At 45.5% G+C, this 22947-nt stretch overlaps 2 protein-coding genes across 3 annotated transcripts; both read left to right on the top strand.

Annotated features, from left to right (window-relative positions):
• Positions 1-37: 37 nt before the first annotated feature.
• smtnl (smoothelin, like) lies at positions 38-18658 on the top strand. Of its 2 annotated transcripts, none has more exons than XM_055879754.1 (10): positions 38-163; positions 460-1207; positions 13392-13473; positions 13583-13825; positions 13967-14029; positions 14138-14204; positions 14348-14491; positions 15195-15315; positions 16409-16560; positions 17664-18658. In XM_055879754.1, the coding sequence occupies exons 2-10, from the start codon at positions 665-667 to the stop codon at positions 17788-17790; spliced, it is 1542 nt and encodes a 513-aa protein (XP_055735729.1). In that variant the 5' UTR covers positions 38-163; positions 460-664; the 3' UTR covers positions 17791-18658. The 2 variants fall into 2 exon arrangements, with proteins under 2 accessions (XP_055735729.1, XP_055735728.1); XM_055879753.1 differs by having other exon boundaries at positions 39-163; positions 15192-15315.
• A 2245-nt stretch (positions 18659-20903) lies between these two features.
• On the top strand, positions 20904-22640 carry sebox (SEBOX homeobox). Its single transcript, XM_055880999.1, has 3 exons — positions 20904-21142; positions 21525-21727; positions 21834-22640. The coding sequence occupies exons 1-3, from the start codon at positions 21043-21045 to the stop codon at positions 22458-22460; spliced, it is 930 nt and encodes a 309-aa protein (XP_055736974.1). The 5' UTR covers positions 20904-21042; the 3' UTR covers positions 22461-22640.
• The last annotated feature ends 307 nt before the right edge of the window (positions 22641-22947 follow it).

The following is a 22947-nucleotide window of genomic DNA, read 5'->3' on the forward strand; positions in this document are numbered from 1 at the left end:
TGCTCCCTCCCCCTGGCCAGTAGAGAAGAAGGAGATTAACCTGAGTGAGTGTGTGAGAGAGAGGAGTGTTTTAAAGCAGTGTGCCGGGCAGAGCAGAGCAGACACTCATAGCTGGCCAGCGCTGAGGGGGAATAATATACCGGAGCTCCAGAGGTGAAGTTAGGTATGGGTTATTACTATCTCTCTCTGTCTCTCTCTCTGTCTCTTTCTGTCTCTCTCTCTCTGACACGCACACACGTACACTGTACACTCACTGAAACTAAGTTACAATTACCTCACTGGTTTAATTCACAACAGCCTTGTCACATGCCTGGCTTCCACACAGATTGTCATTTTACTCTTCTACTGATTCACTTCACTTATTTTAGAGTCTGTCATGTTTGAATGGTGTTTGCTTTTCGATAGACCTCAGTACTGTCATTCGGAGCAGGCTTGTAAAAGTGAGCTTTCACTCTGCAGGATAGAGGATACCCTGAGGGATTTCCTGGGACAGATGGGATCTGAAAGGTTCAGCTGCAGCTGACAAGACTGACTTCTCCCAAATCTCCATTCAAAGTGGATGTGTCTGAGACACAGACAGGAGGAGTAGTGTGGAAGGAGCAGCCCCAGAGAGAGCAGATAAGACCCAGTGAGGAACACAGGGACTGGAGGCAGTGGAGCAGAGATGGACGCAGGTCCTCTGACAGCCGAGAGAGAGGGCTCCTCTCCGGAGGGCGAGACGGTGTGCGCTGCGCTCGCCCGCTACGAGGCCACACTGAGAGATGCCGTGTGTGAGATCCACGTGGACGTGAGCGCCTTCAAGCAGGGTGTGGAGCGTCGTCTGGAGGAGGTGACGGCCCACCCCAGCGAAGGCCCCCTAGGCCGGGCTGTGGCGCAGCTGCAGCAGGAGAACCGGCAGCTCCGGAGCCAGTTGGAGGCCCTTACCCGACAGGTAGAGCTCCTCACTGGGACAGTGTGCGATAGAGGCGCCCTGATGACTAACAACAACAACAACCACCACCAGCACCAGCTAGCGTCCATCCAGGCCCAGACACACAGCAGCAGCCAGGAGAGGGCGAGCCCCCGGTCCCCCTCCACCTCCCCTACCAGCCCTGCTGGTGGCCCCAGCATGGGAGCCCTGACCGGGTCAGCCTCGGGCTCAGCCTCCAGCCCCACTGCCGCCCGCTTTTCCAGCCGAGCTACCTTCGCTGTGTCCAGCAAGACTAACGTGAGTAGCCTTATACAGTGGGGAGACTGGGTTGGCGTTATGGCGAACATAGATACATTATAGAGCAGTAGACTATATCATGAACCTCCAAAACTCTAGAATGGGATGAGAATGGCAGCCATCTTGGTCAGGGATAAATTAAAGTGTTGTATTTGATTCTGTGGTGGTGACTGTATGTGGATCTGAGAGACTGTCAAGATTGTGCAATGATTCATCCAGAGTGTGTCTAAACTAAATCATGATATGGGGGTTGAACAGACATTCTTAAACATGTCACAGGGATGATGTCAGAGCTTTCACAGCGGTGGGGAAACTCGGTCATATTCAACTTAATATTTAGACACGTAAGCAGAGTAGATACCAGATGAAAGCAATCAGGATAATTTCCCATCCCTGAATATTTTTGGTAGAAGTAATTGCTTATTTTAATGTCCGTCCAGCCTCTGCAGTCTGAGAAGGAAGCTGTTCTCCTGGCCTTAGACCTCTCTTTCCTGAGTGTGATATATCATGGGAAGAGTCTTTCTCTCTCTCCCTTTTTCTCTCTCTCTCTCTCTCTCTCTCTCTTTCTTTCTTTCTTTCTTTCTTTCTCTCTCTCCCTTTTTCTCTCTCTGCTGTGAATGGTTCTTTTGCACTCATATACTGCTATCCAGTGGTGGAGAAAGTACTCCACCACTGGATAGCAGTCATACTTGAGTAAAAGTAAAGATACCTTAATAGAAACTTACTCAAGTAAGTAAGTGAAATTCACCCAGTAAAATCCTACTTGAGTAAAAGTCTAAAAGTATTTGGTTTTAAATACACTTAAGTATCAAAAGTAAAAGTATAAATAATTTAAAATGCCTTATATTAAGCCAACCAGATGGCACCATTATCTTATTTTTTACATTTACGGATAGCTATGGGGCACGCTCTAACACTCAGATATAATTGACAAGCGAAGCATTTGTGTTTAGTGAGTCCACCAGATCAGAGGCAGTAGGCACGACCAGGGTTGTTCTCTTGATAACTGTGTGAATTAGACAATTCTTCTGACCTGCTAAGTATTCAAAATGTAAGGAGTACTTTTGGATGTCAGGGAAAATGTAAGGAGTAGAAAGTACATTATTTTCTTCACGAATGTAGTGAAGTAAACGTAAAAGTTGTAAAAAATGCCTGTAAAGTACAGATAGCCAAAAAAACTGCTTAAGTAGTACTTTCAACTATTTCTACTTGAGCACTTTACACCACTGCTGCTATCATGTTGCTGACAACATGTTGCTCATGAATCTTCTCCCACTATACTCTTTGTTGAGTGGCACCACAGCTTGCGCAACATTTTAGAATGGATTCAATCTTGTTCCTCAGATTTACTAGCAACAAATATAAACACAGTGCATTGTTTCTTACTTATCTCTATCCGGACTGTCATTGCGACATTTGACTAACATGTGAGGGACTGAAAGACAAACACGTGTACTTTGTTACAGTTGATGAGAAGCTAATGCTGGCATAGTTGGTCAGTTCTAAGGTCCAATACAGTTTGACACTTGTTGATGAAGTTTGGGTGGGAACTCAATGATAAGTCTGGGAACGTTATCATCTCAGTTCTTGGTGTATTGTAAATCACAGTATTGTCTGTTTTAAAAGTCCAGAGGTTTCTCTTGACTGCATCCCAACACAAGGCCCCTATGGCTACGCTGCTTTGGAAACTACAACGGTTACATTCTTCTTTCATAAGGTCTATATTACGATTTTCACTTGATTTGATTCCCAGTCTTTCTCTCAGCTCTGAGGTCCTTTGTTGTGTATTTGGTTGTAAACTCACAGCTGCTTTCTGTAGCAAACTGACCCTTGACAGCCTGGCACAGATGTTGACTGTTAACTGTGACTGCTCATACACAGCCATAGACACAACAAACACAGACACACACACATACGCAGGTGCCCACACACACACAAACACAAAAACATGTATGCAAATGAGTGATGTCATACGCCTCATCTTAACAAAGTATGTTGTGAACCATCTGAGGATTCTTATCTGATGTAAATATGTTGGTTAGTATGAAACAGAAGTCCTTTGTTTCTCATAATACGTTGTTGGAGATCCCCTTTTCGTGGCCAAAACTTTTTTCTCCAAATTCTCCAAATTTCCGAACAACCAGACAGAGATTAGATCATAATACTGTAGAAAACAGTGAGTTCCTCATGTGAGTTCCTCATCTATTGATCCAACGCAAATCTATTCATTGGTGTGTGTGCGTGTGTGTGCGTGTGTGTGTGTAAATCGAATCTAATCTGTTAATCAACAGGGAAACGCTATCCTATTCAGATTTCCCCTACAGCCACATCTACACCTTTCAGCCTCAATGGCCATGTCTACACTAGACACTTACATCGGACTTCTGCTATCAGAGTACGAAGATCGCATTGATAAGACAGGTGTAGACGCACAAAAGTTGCTTTGTGATCGGATTGTGTTCAGATCTCAGGAGGTGGTCAGGGACGGATTGTGTGCGGATTCCTCCTCGGTCTGGACGCAATCAGTCTACCGAAAGCGCATACAGTAGGCGACGTCATCAGCTCTCCGCCCACAAGTCTCCAGAAAAAGTGTGTTTTGGGAGTGCAAGGCAACGTTTTTCACTAAACGTTGGATGAAATACATTCCTAGCGTGTGAGGAACGAGTTGGCTGACCTCATAAATGCTACCTAGCTAGCTTATTTAGAAGGGGGGAAAATTAGCTTGGCAAGAGTTATGCTAACATGTTAGCAAACGCTTTAGCTTTGCTAGATAGCTTGCTGGCTAGTTTCAGAGGTGAGCTGGCCAGTTAGCTCCAGTAGTTGGCTACCGCCATCAGGTTGTTGTTGTTGTGTTATCAGATTTAGCCTGTTCCACCGTTTGCAGAATGCATACTGCATTTAAATATAGTGCGGGAAAAGGAAATCCGGACACAATGTGGAGACGGTAGACACATTTAAATGTAGGCCTAGACGTGTTCGGAACTCCATGACCAGAACTCCATGACCAGAATACAAAATCTGCATGAACTGTCAAGTCGAGACACAGCCAACGAGAGATAGAGAGAGACTGTACAGAGACTGTATGCTGACCTCATAAAGTCAGATGGGGCTGTTTCAGCAGGTCTGAGGGAGGGAGCTGATTGTGCTGAGGACCTCCAGGCACATCTGAAGATGGTTTTGCAGCCCTGGAGTTAAGCGTCACCTTACTGAAAGAGCACAGCCAATTGGGATGTGTGCGGGCCTGCCCTGGGCCTGCACTTTCACTATAGGGTTGCTTACAGTACGTCTCCACCTGTGCTCGACTGTGCCTTGGACACCTGACACTCTGATGCAGATATGAGTGTCTCTCTCTCTCTCTCTCTCTCTCAATCTCTTTATCTCTTTTTTTCTCTTTTTAACTCCCCACCTCTCTCCCCCTCTCTCTCATGAGCAGAGCCTCTATAGAGCCCTCTGGTCCTAACTGGGCCCTGTTTTTCTTGAGTCTTACTTGGCTGAGCACAGTTCATCACAAGTTCCCCTCAGTCCCTTCTAGCACACACCAGCTCTCCCAGCGTCTGAGGAAGACAGGCAGTGCGTTTCACTGGGATCTTTGATACTCCTCTTCAGAGAGAGATCTGTTGAAGCTAGGAGCCTGTGCTGGTTAGTGCTGCTGCTCTGACAATACTAGACAGGAATCCTCCTCCTCCTCCCCCATCCTACACCTCCTCCTCCTCCCTCTTTCTCCTCCCCCTCCTCCTCCTCCTTTAACCTCCTCCTCCCTACTCTTCCCTATTCCTCCCCCTCTTTTCCTTCTTCTCTTCCTCCTCCTCCGTCCTCCTCAGTCTGTCCGGTCTCTGCCGAGGAGTCACACAATGCTGCCTGTTGCCAATTACTCCAACATAGCTGTGGTCTCAAAGGACTATTGTGTCGACATTCTGCCTCATTTGAAGTACATTGACTGAGGAGGGGATTAGAGGAGAGGGTCACACAAGACCCAGCCATCCCCAGACTCCACACTCCTTCTCTGAGCTTCAGGAGTGAGCCAGGGCCCCCTCTTCCACTCCTCCATTCCCTCGTCCCACAGACCTCTTCACATCTGTTCCCTTGTAGCATGCGGTAGCATTCACACACAGGCATGCTTTCTCAGACAGACCACACCTGCACACCTCACGTTCGCTGCGTTCCTCAGTGTACTCAAGTTGAACAGAGAGCGGCTGTCCCCTGTTATAAGATGAACTGGATAGATTCCACCCAGGTCACAATGTTATCTTTGACAGTTAGTGTAACTACATAACACAGGACCACAGTGTGAAACCTTAGGTCCCTCACTGACCTGTCCTGTCCCTGCCCTGGGCTGAGTTGTGTTCATGTGGGCTGTGTGTGTGTGTGTCTTCTCTCAGACTGAGGTATCTCCAGGCCATGCAAACTGACAGGGGGGGAGGGGTGGGGGGATAAGACGTGTGTGTGAGGCGTTATCAGTGGAAACTCCGTCAGAGCACGCTCACACTGTCACCGTGAGTGAACACAGACACACACCTCACACATACAAACACATACTGTTATAGAGTACACACAGAGAGGACTTCTAAAGAGGAGCAGAGCACTCTAAAATCCTATTATCAAGACCCCTAAAATCAGCTGACAGCTGACAACCAATCCTCCCTGTCACTGCTACACGTAAAATCCCTCACACACACACACACACACACAACACACCACCGTCATATACTCTCTCCACTCCCTACAATACAGGACCCCGACTTCCACTATTAACATTACTTAACCTCTGTCTCCTGCACTGCTGCTCAAACAGGCAATTTACTAACAGACTGCTCGGTTTACGTTGCAGTGCCGTGGGTGCGTGTTCGTCACAGTCTAGTATAGTCTGATGGAGAGACTGTATGAGTGAGGAAAAAGTACTAATTCTGATCATTGGCTCGCGATGTGCACGTACAGTGGCAAGAAAAAGTATATGAACCGTTTGGAATGATCTGGATTTCTGGATAAATTGGTTCTAAAATTAGATCTGATCTTCATCTAAGTCACAACAACAGACAAACACAGTCTGCTTAAACTAATACACACAAATTATTGTATTTTTCTTGTCTATATTGAATACATAATTTAATCATTCACAGTGTAGGTTGGGAAAAGTATGTGAACCCCTAGGCTAATGACTTCTCCAAAAGTTAATTGGAGTCAGGAGTCAGCTAATCTGGAGTCCAATCATTGAGATGAGATTAGAGATGTTGATTAGAGCTGCCCTGCCCTATAAAAAACACTCACAACATTTTTGTTTGCTATTCACAAGAAGCCTAGCCTGATGTGAACCATGCCTCGAATAAAAGAGATCTCAGAAGACCCAAGATTAAGAATTGTTGACTTGCATAAAGCTGTAAAGGGTTACAAAAGTATCTCTAAAAGCCTTGGTGTTCATCAGTCCATAGTAAGACAAATTGTGTAGAAATAGAGAAAGTTCAACACTGTTGCTACTCTTCCTAGGAGTGGCCGTCCTGCAAAGATGACTGCAAGAGCACAGCGTAGAATGCTCAATGGGGTTAAGAAGAATCTTAGAGTGTCAGCTAAAGACTTTCAGAAATCTCTAGAACGTGCCAACATCTCTATTGACGAGTCTACGATACGTAAAACACTAAACAAGAATAGTGTTCATGGGAGGACACCACAGAAGAAGCCACTGCTGTCCAAAAAAACATTGCTGCACATCTGAAGTTCGCAAAAGAGCATCTGGATGTTCCACAGCGCTACTGGCAAAATATTCTGTGGACAGATGAAACTAAAGTTGAGTTGTTTGGAAGGAACGCACAACACTATGTGTGGAGAAAAAAAGGCACAGCACACCAACATCAAAACCTCATCCCACTGTAAAGTATGGTGGAGGGAGCATCATGGTTTGGGGCTGCTTTGCTGCCTCAGTGCCTGGACAGCTTGCTATCATCGACGGACAAATGAAGTTTATAAAGACATTTTGGTGGAGAATGTTACAGGCTGACTACACCGCTCGCATGTGCGAGCGTTGCAAAATACATTTTGTAATCTATGTTATTCAATTATTGCACGCACAATGCTCACACACATCAACGAGCGTCTGCGTTGCCAAGGCTTAAAATAGAAGTCAGTTTTATTTGTGACGCAGATCGCGCTGAAAGTCCTGCCTCTCCCATCTCCTCAATGGTTTATAGAAGCAGGTACCCACGTGCCATCTCCTCATTGGTTATACCCACATGGGTGATTGAAAGACGAACTGTGTTGCCGGTCGTCGTGGTAATACTATGAAAGTTTAGATGCCAATCACCATATAAGTTCAAAGAAGAAAAAGCCTGGAAGGAGGAGAGATGCCTAGAAACAATTCGGTTGACCGTTTTATGTGTGGTTTAATTTGTCGGAGTAGAGGACCTTGTGCATTTCAGGTAAAATAACAACTCAATGTTTATATCCCAGGACAAATTAGCTAGCAACAGCAAGCTAGCTAGCTAAATTTGCATACATGTTTAATGCTTTTCGACCTGTCCCCAAATTAATGCAATTGGTTCAGACGTATAATTGTTTGTGTGTTGTTAGTTTAAGCAGACTGTGTTTGTCTATTGTTGTGACTTAATTTAATGATTTAATGACCATTTTATGCAGAAATCCAAGTAATTCTAAAGGGTTCACATACTTTTTCTTTCACTGTATGCACACAGCAGTGGAGGCTGCTGAGGGGAGGACGGCTCATAATAACAGCTGGAATGGAGCGACTGGAATGGCATCAAACAAAATGGAAACCACGTAATTGACGTATTTGATACCATTCCACCCATTTCGCTCCAGCCATTACCACGAGCCCGTCCTCCCCAATTAAGGTGCCACCAACCTCCTGTGGCACACACACGCGTAAGTTGTGCAAGCATGCATACACGCACGTACACACAACCCCTCCCTCTCCCTACACACACACACAAACACACACGCACGCACGCACGCACACACACACACACAGTGCAAAATGTGAGCTCTCCATTGTTTTCATCACTCTAGTGGATGGTCCAAAACACCTCAGGAGTCAGATCAGCTCCACCTGGTTCCCTGTCCTCCATCCTCATCCATCCCACCAGCCAGGCTATTCTCTTCCATGGTGCCCAGAGGAATGCATCTTGACCTCACATCTCACACTCCTCTCCTGATGCGGCTCTTTGGCCAACCACAGGAGGTTGGTGGCACCTTAATTGTGGAGGATGGGCTCGTGGTAAAAGCTGGAGTGGAATGAGTGGAATGGTATCAAATACATCAAACGCCTGGTTTCCATGTGTTTGATGCCATTCCACTTACTCCGTTCCAGCCATTATTATGAGCCGTCCTCCCCTCACCAGCCTCCACTGTGGCCAACATTGGGTAATCATCTGTTTCTCAGAGATTCAGATATGTGATCTTGCCCGGCATGGCATCATTGGCCCCTTCTTGCCCCCAACACCAGATCTCTCCACTCGGGCCCTTTAAAAGCGAGAAACATGATGGGAGCAACTCAGCAGCATCAAACAGCTCCGACTCAGCTTCTTTTCACTATTGAAATGGTCACATTCTCAGACAATGTCTTGGGAACTTAATTAGACCGGTGTATGCCTTCTACTTTACGTGCCAGAGTTGGAAGTTCCCATGACAAGTCTTTCAAGAGCTTGTGAGTGTGTACGTTCGTGCGTGTGTGTCTGTGTGCGTTCAAGCCTGTGTGTGTGCGTGCGTCTGTGTTTATCCCCATGATAAATACGCTTCACATTTCCAGCACAGCCACAGAGACTCCCCTCCCAAATTCATAGCTTTCCCACAATGGAGCAGGGTCTTTTATTTTTTTATTTTTTTTATTTTTATTATTCTCTGCCTGTCTGTGTGTCCCCTGCCTGGGCCAGGCCATCCAGCCATCCAGCCCAGGGCTCCAGATTCCTGACACAAACCCCTCAGCATGGCTATTAATACAGTGGAGCTCAGCCTGAGAGACAGACCCAGGGAGGGAGGGAGAGAGCTTGAGCGAGAGAGAGAGCTTGAGCGAGAGAGAGAGCTTGAGCGAGAGAGAGAGCTTGAGCGAGAGAGAGAGCTTGAGCGAGAGAGAGAGCTTGAGCGAGAGAGAGCTTGAGCGAGAGAGAGATTGAACAAGAGAGTGAAAGAGAGAGAGGCCAGGGTCAAGGGTGAAGGGGGATTGAGAGAGGCATGCGAGCCGGGCTGGGCTGGCCGCTCCCATCCAAGGCTGCCCCTGGCTCTCTTAATTACTTCCATACAATGCCCTGTATTTCCATCGCCGTGGTTACAGGTTAATAATTCACTGTTTAGTGGATGACCTCACCGCCCTCTACATTCATCGTTCTAGAGGGCCCAGGGCCCAGAATATATATTATATTTCAGACAAGAACAGCAAATGTATAGTACGAATTAGGGGTTTGTATTAGACTTGTGTGGTTTGACTCCACGCTTTTCATGCAGCCATACTGTATGGACTAGAGAGGGTAAGCGTCAGATCGGAGCACGTGTCCTATCACCTCTAACTGAACTGATTGAATCATCAGACAGCCGTATCATATCACCAGGTTTTATTGATTTGTTTTGGTGTTGGGAGGCTGGTATACCGATGTCTTCCACAGCTGGTGCCTTGTAACCCGAGAGCAGACTACTAAACCTCTCAGATCTTGGAGATGTCAGAGGTCTTAGGTGCCAACTGCTGTGCTGTCCTGGGGAGTCGGGGAGACGGTCCCATCTCCCTTCCCTCACCCCCTCCCTCCCCGTCCCCCTACCCCAGGGCAGTTTCAACTTTATGTCTGACCCCCTGACCGTTCCGTAGCCAGCAGGAGAGATGGAGAGGGGGACAGACAGGACGGGAGAGACGGAGAGGGGGACAGACAGGACAGGACAGACAGTGTGTCACAGAAGGCTGCTCAAGTCATCATCACACTCTCTCAGTGCAAATCTAAATAATGCAGAATGTGGTCACACATTCACAGTGGTACGTGGTCTTCCGTGACATCCAGCCGGGAATATAAGGTTATCTTATCTGTATGTCAGTGACATTGGAGTATATCTATTCTTAACCTTTGACAGCATTTTATGGTCCCTGCATTGTGACTGAAACCCTGGAAAACCCCAGTAACAGGGGAGAGATCCCGAAGCAGGTTTAGAGGGGGAGTAGAGGAGGAAGGATATGCGTGCCCAGTGAATTTAATACAAGGGCCTGTGTGAGTGTGTGCGCACGTGTTTGTGCGCGCTCGGCCAAACAGCCTAGCTCCCACACACACCCATCAGATAAGGCAGGGGCCCCTGTAGTCAGGTGATGTAAAGAAATTGTTCAAAGGGCCCCCTCCATTTCTGTAGGACCAAGGCGCCGGCCTGGGTCTCCCTGCTAAATTGCAGGCTTTGTGGGTCTTTTGAGGAACAGGTGTTTTTTTTTTATGTGTCTCTCTCTCCATAAGGACTTCCCTGTTCCTGTGTGCAAATTACAGAGCAAAACCCCCTTTATAACTGTACTGTACTGTGTGTGTGTGTGTGTGTGTGTGTGTGTGTGTGTGCGTGTGTGTGTGCGTGTGTGTTGTTCATTTGACTTCAGAAGGGGTTGCGGAGTTAGTTAAATATGTGATCATGTATTGTACACGCCTGAATGAGTAATGTCCCTTTTAGTCACAATATATTTCTATCCCTCTAATTGTCTTATTAAATCCTTGTGATGGTACATTGAAAGCATGTGTTTGCATGCTGTTTACCTTAGTCTACAATAGCATTGTTTATTGCTAGATATGTCCTTCTATTGTGTTTGCTTGTGTGTTTTTTTTGTGGAAATGGTGACTGAGACAGCGATGTTGTGAAGCGTTCGTAGAACAAAGGATTCGTATGTGATCAATGGAAAATTCGTACTAGTGAGGCTCGTTGTATGGCAAGGTGGTGTTGTTGTCCATAAGAGCTATCTATCTCTGTTTCTGTGCCCAACGCTGTGCCCAACATACTGTCATACCCCCACTCAACTCCCCGACCCAGTGTTCTCTCACAGCATGCCTCCATTGTTTTCACGTTCCATTCCACAACCACTCAATGTTCCAAGAATGTCAAATGTCATCCCGAGAAACAGGCTTGAATATCCTCTCATCTAATCGTCTCAAAATCAACCGCCTCATCTCCAACTCCATCCCGACTGGACTTCACCTAGCTAACGCTCTTTATTGAAATGTCCCAAAGTTAGGTGCCATGACATATCAGCCTTGTAACACGCTGCACCCCTTCATTGAAACTTCATCGAAACTGCAAGACTCGCGATATAACAATCCACTTAGATTATCTTGTGTTTGCACATCAACATTTCTATGGCACGAAAAATTCCCACCCATGGCATATTTGGCCAAGGTCACATGGGACAGCTGTGATATTTAAACCCATATTAAATAGCCATGTGCCTGGGAGAACCCACTCTACCCCACTCTACCCCACTCTACTACCACAGTGTTGGCCGTGATGCTTTGTATTTGTACTCTGCTGAACCAGGTCGGGGGGGGTAGGGAGGGAGGGAGGGGGGAGAGAGCAAGAGAGATGCCGAGGTATTGTAGTGTTTAAAGGTGGGGTTACGGTCCTGCTAAATGGGGAGACCCTAAGGTAGTTATCCTCTCTCAGGTCAGGTGTGCCTCCCTAGGGAGAAGAGACAGTGGAGGCTCCTAGAATGGCTACATTGGTGTGTGCCCAGTAACACTGCTTCTAAGACAACAAAAATGTAGAAACAGAAACTAAACACACAGGACAGGGGGTTTCATCTTTGATTCAGCCCTGCAGGCTAAGACTGACCCCCCCCCCCCCCCCCCCCCCTCTCTCTCTCTCGTGAGTCAGTGTAGCAGACTGAGGGCTTTTCCACATTTTCTACTTAATTTCACGATTTCCTCCTAATATTTTATAGTTCCCCACTGATAATTCGATGACGCACTCTCAGGGTTGGGGGATTTGTTGTTCCAGGAAAGCAGAGAAAGGGGCTTTTGTGTGCTCCTGCCTGTGCGTGTGCGTGCATGGGTGCGAGTGTTGGTGTTGCTCTGTGGGGTTTGCCTTGATTCCGGGTCGTCCTCTTTGATATAGCATTGTATCTGAGCAGCTCATGACAGCAGAGCTGACTGCACACACTGGGTTGAGCTCCACAATGTTTTAACATTGTCTGAAATGCACAAACACAATAGAGATGATTTGAAAGGTGCCTTCCTTCCGTTCTCAATACAGTTTAGCTGCAGAACTATTTCTGAGATCCGAGATCAGATTACACATAGGCGGTGGTACACTCTACGTTCGATCGTTTTTACCCAAAAAGATTTACCTAGTTTTATCTTCAGGCCCAGAGCACCACAGTCTCAAACACGTGTCTGGTGGCCCATTCAGACAGGAGGAGAAGTGTGACTTAGTACAGAAAGTTTCCATGGCTGGGACACACCAAGACAGGAGGAGCTTTGATTTTCAGCCAGAGCATCAGGGTTGATTGGTGCTCAGGGGCTTCCATGGTTGAGCGGGGGAAATTTGTCTCCCCCTATCACCTTCTCCCAGTGGGACAGCCAGCTGTTCCCAGCTCTCTGCTCCCATCGGCCCTCCTAATGCTGTAACACACACACACGCGCACACACGCACACAACCCAGCAACAGCAGCATTCCTCTCTGCTGAGGTCACCTGGCTCCTCTCTCCCCTACAGCTCAATTACTGACTTTATTTTCTCTGGGAGGCATGTACAATTTCTTTGAGAATAACTGTATATAATAACTTGTATTGCATGTGTGAGTATGTGTGAGAGAGAGAAAGAGCAAGAAAGAACAAGACAGAAACATGACACATCCTCCACAGACAAATCACACAGCCCTCAGTCACTTCCTGGTTGTCTTCCTGAAAGGCTCCTCTGTGGATTGGCTGGTTAGTCTGGCACACAGTGTACTGAGCCCCAGTCACTTACTAATGAAAGTAATAGATGTGGTGTGGTAGTAACATGGTTAATGAGATAAAAAATGGAGAAAATGGATGCCATTAATGGGAAGTTGAAACATGTCAGCACTCTGAAATGACTTGATCTGATAGTGTCTCAGATAACATGCATATTATGTCATCCGAAAGATATTCATATGTTTAAAGGGCCTGTCTTCAAAATACTGTTGTTGAAGATATTATGACACCTGAGTACTGTAGGGTGGGGTGTTCATGTGATTCTCTCTCTGTCTCCTGTAGAGTATTGAACGTGAGGAGCCAATAGAGGTGGATCCAGACCCTGTATCCCCTGGACTGGAGAATGGACACTCTACTACACCAGGCAATGCCCGTTCTATTCTCTACCATCTCAGCTACAGTAGAAATACAGCCATACATACCATCCATGTACTGTATGAGGGGATTTATTTTCTCAATGCTTGTCCAATCAGAAAACTCGACAGTGTCACATGGAACGAGCTCGCCAGCCAATAACAACGTCCCTCATGAAAGCACGGCCCCTGTTGCCATGCGGATGCCACACCTACCCATCACCGCCACAACCAAAACGGCTGACCCCTCAGTTATGAAGAGTGAATCTCCCACCAGTCCCGTACGCTCTAAGCCCTCGCCTGTATCAGAGCCTACTGCCAACAACCAGCCTCAAGCCATCCAAGAATCCCCAATTCAACCAGGTAAGAGGAACCAGACATCAGCTAAAAGTTGTCCAGACCAAATATTTGAACTCTCGACTTTCATATATTTCTATGGTTCTTCTGCTCCGTAAGCCATAATATCCTTTGATTTGTTACACTCTTTGTCCTTTTGTTGTTCAGTGTCGTCTATGAAGACATGGACTCCCAGTCTCAGCCGAGGTCTGGGCTCTCCTCGACTGTCAGGTAAGAGGGATCTATCAAGTCAGGCTTGTTTCTAGAACTGGAACTAACCAGGCTCACACAATGTTTTATTCCCACCATTTCCTTATCTGTTTGATTTGTCATTTGCAGAAAAGTCCTTGTCCGCTCCCCCGAAGTCAGTGACTTACTCTGGCCTCATCCAACACAACACAGACCGGTGAGTGAACTATTCTTTACTCAGTCCTAGAGAATTGAGATACTCCATGCTTTAACCCACATGCAATAACCCACTTGCCATTTCGAATGGCCTCATTGTGGCCCAAGTTGATGTGTGACACTCCTCCGTTCTCCGGCCTGCAGGGTGGAAGATGCGGGCGGGGACATGCCTTTTGGAAGGGGAGTCGAGCGGAGGCGGGAGCTGGTGAGGTCACAGACGTTGCCGCGCAACCTTGGAGCTCAGGCCCGCCGATCCATCTTTGAAAGGCTGGATTCTGAAGCCAGCAGGTACCACCCTCTCTCCTCCCACCATCATTCCCCTTTCTATGCCATCCGTCCCTGAACTGATAGGTCCTCTCCTTTTCCCTTATATTATCCCTCCTTTCTTCTGGGTAATTCTTAACTCGCACAGTACTACATAGAGCCATGACTACATGGAACTCTATTCCACATCAAGTAACTGACACAAGCGGTAAAATTAGATTTAAAAAACAGATAAAAATACACATTGACTTCTGTGAAGTGAAGCAACACAAACATAGGCACAGACACATGCATACACACACAATAAAATACGCACTATACACACACATACACATGGATTTTGTACCGTAGATACGTGGTAGTGGTGGAGTAGGGGCCTGAGGGCACACAGTGTGTTGTGAAATCTGTGAATGTATTGTAATGTTTTGAAAATTGTATAGACTGCCTTTATTTTCCTGGACTCCAGGAAGAGTAGCTGCTGCCAAGGCAGGAACTAATGGAGATCCATAATAACAACAAAATACAAATAAAACTCATACTTCAGTTGCATTACAATTCTCTACACTTGCACACTCTCTCATAATGGATTTAACAATGGTGGAAAACCACCACCTAACCAAAAGGAGTTTGCTTGTGTACACTTGGGGAGAACGAGAGCGAATGGGGACACGACTTCTGTCATGTTTTCTGGCTCATCTTGTTGACCTGTCGCCGTTCCTCTCAGTAGGCCCAAGCCCATGGACTCCAAGCCCAAGCTGAAGCGTTCTCAGAGCTTTGGTGTGTCCAGCGCCAGCAGCATCAAGCAGATTCTTCTGGAGTGGTGCCGCTCCAAAACCATAGGATACCAGGTGAGACTGTGGTGACAGAACACAGCTACACACCGGAACAGAGACCTGGGTCGTATTCACAAACCACCTCAGAGTAGAGGCTGATCTAGGATCAGGTCCCCCGTTATGAATAAAGCCCTATAGCAGCCAGGAACAAAGATAATGAATATGGAACTGTCATCTGTTCACCTGAAATGGATCCACTACACAGGAGCAGTCTATGTCATTTTTGCTAGTTCTTGAACAGGGTAGTGAAATGGCTCCCCTAGTTTCTCCATGGCTTAAACCATTAGCATGTAGCGGAGCGTTAATGTGCTAATGAGATGCACCTTGCCATGGTTATGCTGCATACTGAACTTAGAGTATTATTGTATTATAGTGTGTGTGTGTGTGTGTGTGTGTGCGCGCGCGCGCGCGCGCGTGCATGCGTATATGTGTCTGTGTGTGAGCATGCATATCCTTGTCTGTGCATGCGTGAGTGTTTGAGTTACGGCTCAGTGCTAGTGCTGTTGGCTTCACTCTGCAGCAGCAGCTGTGCCAGTCTGTCCATGTGGCTCTGGTTAAACAGAGAGCTGTCACGGGCCAAGGCCGGCCCCGCAGAGCAAGCAGCACCGGCCGCTTCCCGCAGGCTGCTCCTCCTCACACTCAAACTAGAGACTCGCCTGGCGCTCGACAAACATGACAGGCTGGATTTTCCCACTGACACGCTGAGGCTTTTATAGGCTAGGCTATGGACACACAAAAAATGTGAAATGACACAGTTCTGAAAGCATGTCCAATTGGAGAGAAAGGAACGCAGGGAGAGGAATTGAGGATAAAGAACCATTCAGCAGACCTCTTCTGTTTTCCCCGTTATGACAGTGGGACCGACAGAGAAACCTGGGAGAGGTCATTCCATAAAGTTAGAATAGGTAGCCAATCATTTTTATAGGTCTTTTTTGTATGTCTGGTTTATTCTTACGTCTCTTTCACAGTGTCTTCGTATTCCCCCGCTAAACACATGTGCAAATGCACCACGCACACTCAGAGACATTTACAGTCCAGACACACACACACGCACGCACGCACATGCACACGCAACCACACACTCCTAACTCTGTCTCTCCGTCCCCAGAACATAGACATCCAGAACTTCTCGTCCAGTTGGAGTGACGGCATGGCCTTCTGTGCCCTGGTCCATTCCTTCTTCCCCACTGAGTTTGACTACAACGTGCTGACGCCTGCCGACCGCAAACACAACTTTGAGCTGGCCTTCGGAACAGCGGAGTAAGTGACTTTTACATTGTAACAAGCGTTATCCATACATCATGTACAGTGTTTCTCAGCATTTTACACTGAGAAATGGCTTACATTCTCCATGCACTCCTGTCATACATTCATTATGTAGACTAGAGAAGTATCTGCCTATTTGTGTGCACTTCCAATGTCGCTCTCCTCAAGTTACCTGCGTAAATACATTTAGAGTCACAGTGTCCCTGGCCACTATACAAATCGGAATTGCATAAATGGCGTTGATACATAAAACATTGTACCACTGAGATGATCTTACAATGTTTCTGTTGCATCTTGGTAAAGAGTGTCTGTAGCCCACACGTTACGCCAGCGAGGCAGCCGCCAGAGAATACCCGCTCGTCTCCCCGGGTCCCCAGAGTAACCTCCTCTTCCTTTCCCTGCTGCTCTGCTTCCATCCGCTCCTCTCACATTCCTCCAGCCTGACCTCACTACTAAGAACACCGCTGCTGCAACACAGCCTCCCAAAGTCCCCCTGACACATGGATACATGCAGAACACAGACAAACTAAAGATCAAAACCGTGTGTGCATCTAACCACGTACAGAGATAGTTCTAACACATGAGCTTCTGTACTATGCCACAAATTATAAACTGGGTGGTTCGAGCCCTGAATGCTGATTGGCTGGCAGCCTTGGTATATCAGACCGTGTACCACGGGTATGACAAAACACTTATTTTTACTGCTCTAATTACGTTGCTAAACTGTTTATAATAGTAATAAGGCACCTCGTGCTTTGTGGTACATGGCTAATATACCACGGCTAAGGGTGTGTCCAGGCACTCCGCGTTGCGTCATGTTTAGATCAACCCTTAGCCGTGGTATATTGGACGTATACCACACCCCCTCGGGCCTTATTTCTTAATTAGTCCACATTGTTCCATGTGATCTATTGCCTGGTCCTGGGTCTGTTTGTGCTGTCTTGCCAACAACATCGATTGACCATAGATATGAGTTGGGAAAACAGCTCAAACAGATCTGGGATCAGGCTAATGACCTATCAGCCCCCTTAACGAAGGAATGACATAGATAGGCCTAGACTCCTCCTGACTTGTGCTGTGCCCTCTGTCTGATTCAGGGAGAAGGCGGGCTGTGACCGGCTCATCGAGGTGGACGATATGATGGTGATGGGGCGCAAGCCGGACCCCATGTGTGTCTTTACCTACGTCCAGTCCATGTACAACCACCTGCGCAAGTTTGAGTGATGAACGATGACCTGGCAGCTACTCGAGGACATCACCGCCCCACCACCACTACCATCACTCTCTTGCTTCCAGGGACAGCAGCAATGCACACTGAGAGACTACACTTCCCCCTGCTGGAATAGACAGTGTTACAAGTATTTCTTCAGTTTGAGAGATGTTTCACTCTGCTATGTTGAGCTATTCACAAATACAAAAGGCTATATTATTCTTGTTTGTGTATGAGTGGCTGGGTTTTTATTCTCTGAAATTCTGTGTTACATTTCAGAGAGAGGGGGAGGATTTTTCTCCCTTTTTTTTGGTGACCGACCATTTTTAAGGCTTATATTGGCACAGTTGCTGTTTGAGAAAATGGGAGAATCAACTCTTTGCTGGGGAGAAAAAGTAGTCCCATTGAAGAAGCTGCAAGAGGTCTTGAACAGTAGGCCTATAACACTGGACAAAGGACAAAGGACTGAGGATCCTGAGGACTGACACAAATCAGTCTAAATAGGATGCTATCATCATTTGGTTCCTTTAGATATGTATTTGTTCAGGCTTCATTTACTTTATTGTCCCACTGTGGTTTCTCAGACCTGAATGTGTCCACAAAAGACCTTGCATTGCAGCACAAACTAAAAGCTATACCAAAGTTAGCTTTTTCATCAGCTGAACAGAGGAACCAAAGTACACTCACTATAAAGTTGAATGGTTTGCTATTTAAAGAGCTAGAACTGCAAAGATGAACTGCACATATGCATCAACTCGATGCGAAGGTAAAACGGCCTATGTTCTTATAGTGTTCTTGTTATGGTTGTGATTTTATTTGATTTTCATAGACCAAAAAAAATACAAGAATAAATCCTAAATAAATTGTCACTTGTTTCACACACTCCTTAGTTTTTTTATGTCATTATTTTATAGTAGGCCTGTCAGTTAATTCATTGACTCGAGTCAACTTTTTGTAATTTTAGTGCACAATTTTTTTAAATGTGATTAATCGTCTGAAAGCATTGAAAATATACTAACCCCCCCCCCCCCCCCCCCCCCCCCCAAAAAAAACACCATTCTGCACTAAATGTAATTTGTATTCAGACATTTGGAACAACACAAATAAATATTCATAACATTTAAAACCATATAAAAATATATACAAAAATAAGACTCAGAAATATAAAAACGAAGTAACAAAGACAAATAGAAACAAATTTGTGTTGATTTGGCACTCGAGCATCGATACATTACCCATCCCCCAACACTATCAACCAAGAGTCAAGACTAAACCAGTTCACCTTGGTGGTGTGCAGACTGGTTTTATATTATTCTGAACGATTTCGCACAAACCAGAAAAAAAGGCAACAAAATGTCTGTGAAACTATATATTTACAGTATTCTGAATGAATTGTGGTTTATTTGGTAGCATTTCGTAGTGTGACTGGTTTTACTAATTGCATTAGTATTGTACAAAGTTAGAGGTGCGCTATTTGATATATTCCCCCGCTCGCCTTACCTCATGCTTCCAGTGGGGAGACATATGGTCAACCTACCCCCGCCCCATCTTGTACTTCTGAGTGGGAGACCTTCCCAGGCAGTAGCCTACCTAGCTCACAAACTAGAATCAGGGCGCCCACTCTGACAAGGTTAATTGACCCACAGTCCCACACAGTGACATGATATCATAGACGTGACGTGCAAATGAGAGATAGAAAACCGATCGCGCAAATGTCACCATTCCAAATGTTTTGGTGCGGGCGCCCCGTGCCGCCATGTTGCCTATACCTCAATCCACTACTGCTTTGGACAAAGTCAAGCCCTTCACACTGGGCACAGAAGTCAGATCAACATGTAGTTTTGATTTATATTTGGTTGAGTTGTCAACTAAGGTGAATTAAACGTGACCTCAACAAAACATTTCACCATGTCATTGGATTTAGGTTAAAAGTTGGGTGAAAAAAATATGAAATTCCCTTACATTGATGACTTTTTGCAAATCCAATCAGTTTTCCACAACATCATCACAGATTTGGGGGTTGAAATTACTTGTAAACAATGTTGATTCAACCAGGTTTTGCCCAAAAATACTTTTTTTATTAAAAAAAATCTTAAATTACAGCTCCTTTTGAGCAAATTCTGAATTTGTGATTAGCCGTGATTAATTGACAAATCTTACGGTTAATCGACAAATCCTGCAATTAACTTGATTGCATTTTTTGTTTTTGATATCACTATTTAATATATATTTAATGGTCTTCAGGATTATTACTTTTGAGGACAAAAATATTAGGATTATTTAGCATGATCCCTTCACAAAAAAGGAAAGGGGTAGGGCAGGCCAATATAAATCATTACTAATTGGCTCATTAAAAAAAGAGAAGATAAAGAGTTAATTCTTGTACAATGTGTATTCCTCTAAACCCTTCCAGCTTCGTTCAGAAATGTAAATTCGGGGATCTGTGTACGTTGGCGTATTTAGAGCTTCTCTCAGGAATTGAACGGGTGTTCAAGGGAATGTAAATCGACCACTAGGCTAATTGACTTCAATACACAGGAAGAGAAAGTGTGAAACAAACTTTTGATGTTGCCAGGCTTTTTCCTGCATACGATGATAGTTAGGCTATAGTTTACTTTTCGTTCATCCTAATCGCCCCGAAAAAAAATATCTAAATATTGTAATGAATAGAGAGAGAGTAAGCAAGTACCTTTTTATATGCCCAACTCAACAAATCAATTTGGGAAGACAGCGTAATTTTTTTTTTTAGATAAATCACAATTTGCCACTTAATTTTTAGTAGGCATATGCCAAATGACAGGACAGCAAATTGAGTGCTGAATAACAAATATCACTCTCGCAGCGAACGTGGTAGGATACAGTTGGCCTATGTAGATTGACTCTGCTCTGTATGTCCAACAAGGTCTGCCTGCCCTGCGCTCTAACCTCCACGGGGTTCCTCTTTGCAGTCGATTGCCCCGGGACGAGATCTGACAGTCTGACCCAGGGAGTGTCAGACAATAGCGACAGCGGAAACAGCGGGTTTATACACCATTGCCGCTTTCATCTGTTTCTTGCCGCTCACCGTCTGCAATTCAGGATTAGAGAGGTGGGCTATGGGCGCCACTATAGGCCTATAACACCTGAACGTGCCTAGATTAATTTGGTGTGGACCGTGGGCGGCATGGGATTGAAAGGGGAGTTCCCGCTTTAAGAGGGCACCGCTACCCAGCGCTGAGCGCATCATTTACGCATCACCAGACCAAGCTGTAGAGGTACATGGAATTATGTCTCTCTTCATCAATCAAGAATTCACTGCACACAGACTGACTGACAATAAATATATGGATTTTACTGCACTTTTTGGAGACCAAGATCAATGTAAAGGTAGGCTAGTGACAGTTATATTTGTCTATTGTCTTTTATAGTTTCCTTTGGGATTATTTTATTATGACTAGCACATATTAATTTAATTATCAATATTCTGTCTAGATTTTGCCGAAAATAAATAGCGCACAAAGAAACAAACAGAACCATAGGGTTATTATATATAGAAAGATATCCATTGATATAAACAGAAATGCAGATGAAAAAAAAAGAAAATATATCGTACACTTCGTTTAGTAATTCCTCAATTGTCTTTAATAATTTTCAAACGCTACACCGGTATTTTAGGCTACTTAAATAATAATCTACGAACCATATGATTGGCCCAATTTTATTATTTCGATTTTCAATTCTCAAAAACGTTGTTTTTGTTGTTTTTTAGACGTGAGGAATGACAATGGACTTTCGTCACCCGAACCTGAGAGAAGCGGGTTTACAGAGGGCCAAAGGAAGCGCAAAAGAACCATATTCAGTCGCGCACAATTGTCTGAGTTGGAACAAGCTTTCGCTCTGACGCCGTACCCAGACATCACTCTCCGTGAACGCTTGGCCGCACATACACATCTACCTGAAAGCAAGATACAGGTTTGTGTAGTGATAATAACTAAAGTTAGATATTTACACTTTCTGTAGATATCTATGCATTGAGGCTACAACAACATATTTATCTGACTCTACTCATTGTTCACAGGTGTGGTTCCAAAACAGACGGGCAAGAAGTATCAAGAGTGGAAGACTCACCAAATCAACCAATACAACTTTTGGAAGAGGAGGTGCAAAATGCCTACCTCGCCCAATAGTCCCCTCCCCTGGTCCCTCCTTCACCCCAACCACAATGGGGGAAATGTTCCGACCCGACCAGATTCAGTGTGATGATGGTCAGCAGTTCTACTCTGACTGGATCCGTCTCTACAGCAACCCTGTGTCTCATCAGCCTACACCCGTCTCCCCAAACCTGGCAGAATCCCTACTGTGGGAGGAAGACTGCCGATCTCACCTGGGATCTCTTGCTACTACAGCTGCACCCGTTGGAAGGCAAGCACCCTTCTCACGGCCACACCGGGATGGGCTCAACCAGCCCTGCGTGGGCACCTCAGGGTACAGGAACTTTAAGCCACAGACTCTAGCTGTCTCACAGGCAAGATATAGTCATCAAACCTCAGTGGACCAGGTTGTCCCCTCCCATCCGCAGCAGATGTACTGGGATGTGACTCAAGGAGAGGGTCATCATCCTCAGGTGGGCCCCCAGACCTCCATCGGATACATCTCAGACCTGATCTATAATGCTGCTATTGTCACCAACTTCCTGGAGTTCTAATTTCCTGCCCCTGCTTACCTATTGTATAGCCTAGTTGTGCTGTCTTGCCAGGTATTGGCAAAACAACACAAACATATTTGGGACCACTAGCCTATACCGCTTGCCCAATACATTGCCTTCAGAAAGTATTCACACACCTTGACTTTTCCAGATTTTGTTGTGTTAGATCCTGAATTCAAAATGGATTAAATACTTTTTATATCTAATTTACATAACTATTCACACCCACGAGTCAATACATATTAGACTCACATTTGGCAGTGATTACGGCTGTGAGTCTTTCTGGGTAAGTCTCTATGAGTTTTGCACATCTGTATTGTACAATATTTGCACATTATTCTTTTTAACATTCTTCAAACTCTATAAAGTTGGTTGTTGATCATTGCTAGACAGCCATTTTCAAGTCATGCCATAGATTTTCAAGATGATTTAAGTCAAAACTGTAACTAGGCTACTCAGGAACATTCAATGTCGTTTTGGTAAGCAA

Source organism: Salvelinus fontinalis, chromosome 24 (genome assembly GCF_029448725.1).
Source record: "Salvelinus fontinalis isolate EN_2023a chromosome 24, ASM2944872v1, whole genome shotgun sequence".
NCBI lineage: Eukaryota > Metazoa > Chordata > Actinopteri > Salmoniformes > Salmonidae > Salvelinus > Salvelinus fontinalis.

Bases quoted from the DNA above. Each gene is read 5' to 3' on its own strand.
- smtnl (XM_055879753.1), top strand. From the start codon at position 665: ATGGACGCAGGTCCTCTGACAGCCGAGAGAGAGGGCTCCTCTCCGGAG. The intron at 1,208-13,391 runs GTGAGTAGCCTT...TGTCTCCTGTAG, and splicing joins CTGTGTCCAGCAAGACTAAC to AGTATTGAACGTGAGGAGCC. The intron at 13,474-13,582 runs GCAATGCCCGTT...TTGTCCAATCAG, and splicing joins TGGACACTCTACTACACCAG to AAAACTCGACAGTGTCACAT.
- sebox (XM_055880999.1), top strand. From the start codon at position 21,043: ATGTCTCTCTTCATCAATCAAGAATTCACTGCACACAGACTGACTGAC. The intron at 21,143-21,524 runs GTAGGCTAGTGA...GTTGTTTTTTAG, and splicing joins AGACCAAGATCAATGTAAAG to ACGTGAGGAATGACAATGGA. The intron at 21,728-21,833 runs GTTTGTGTAGTG...CATTGTTCACAG, and splicing joins TACCTGAAAGCAAGATACAG to GTGTGGTTCCAAAACAGACG.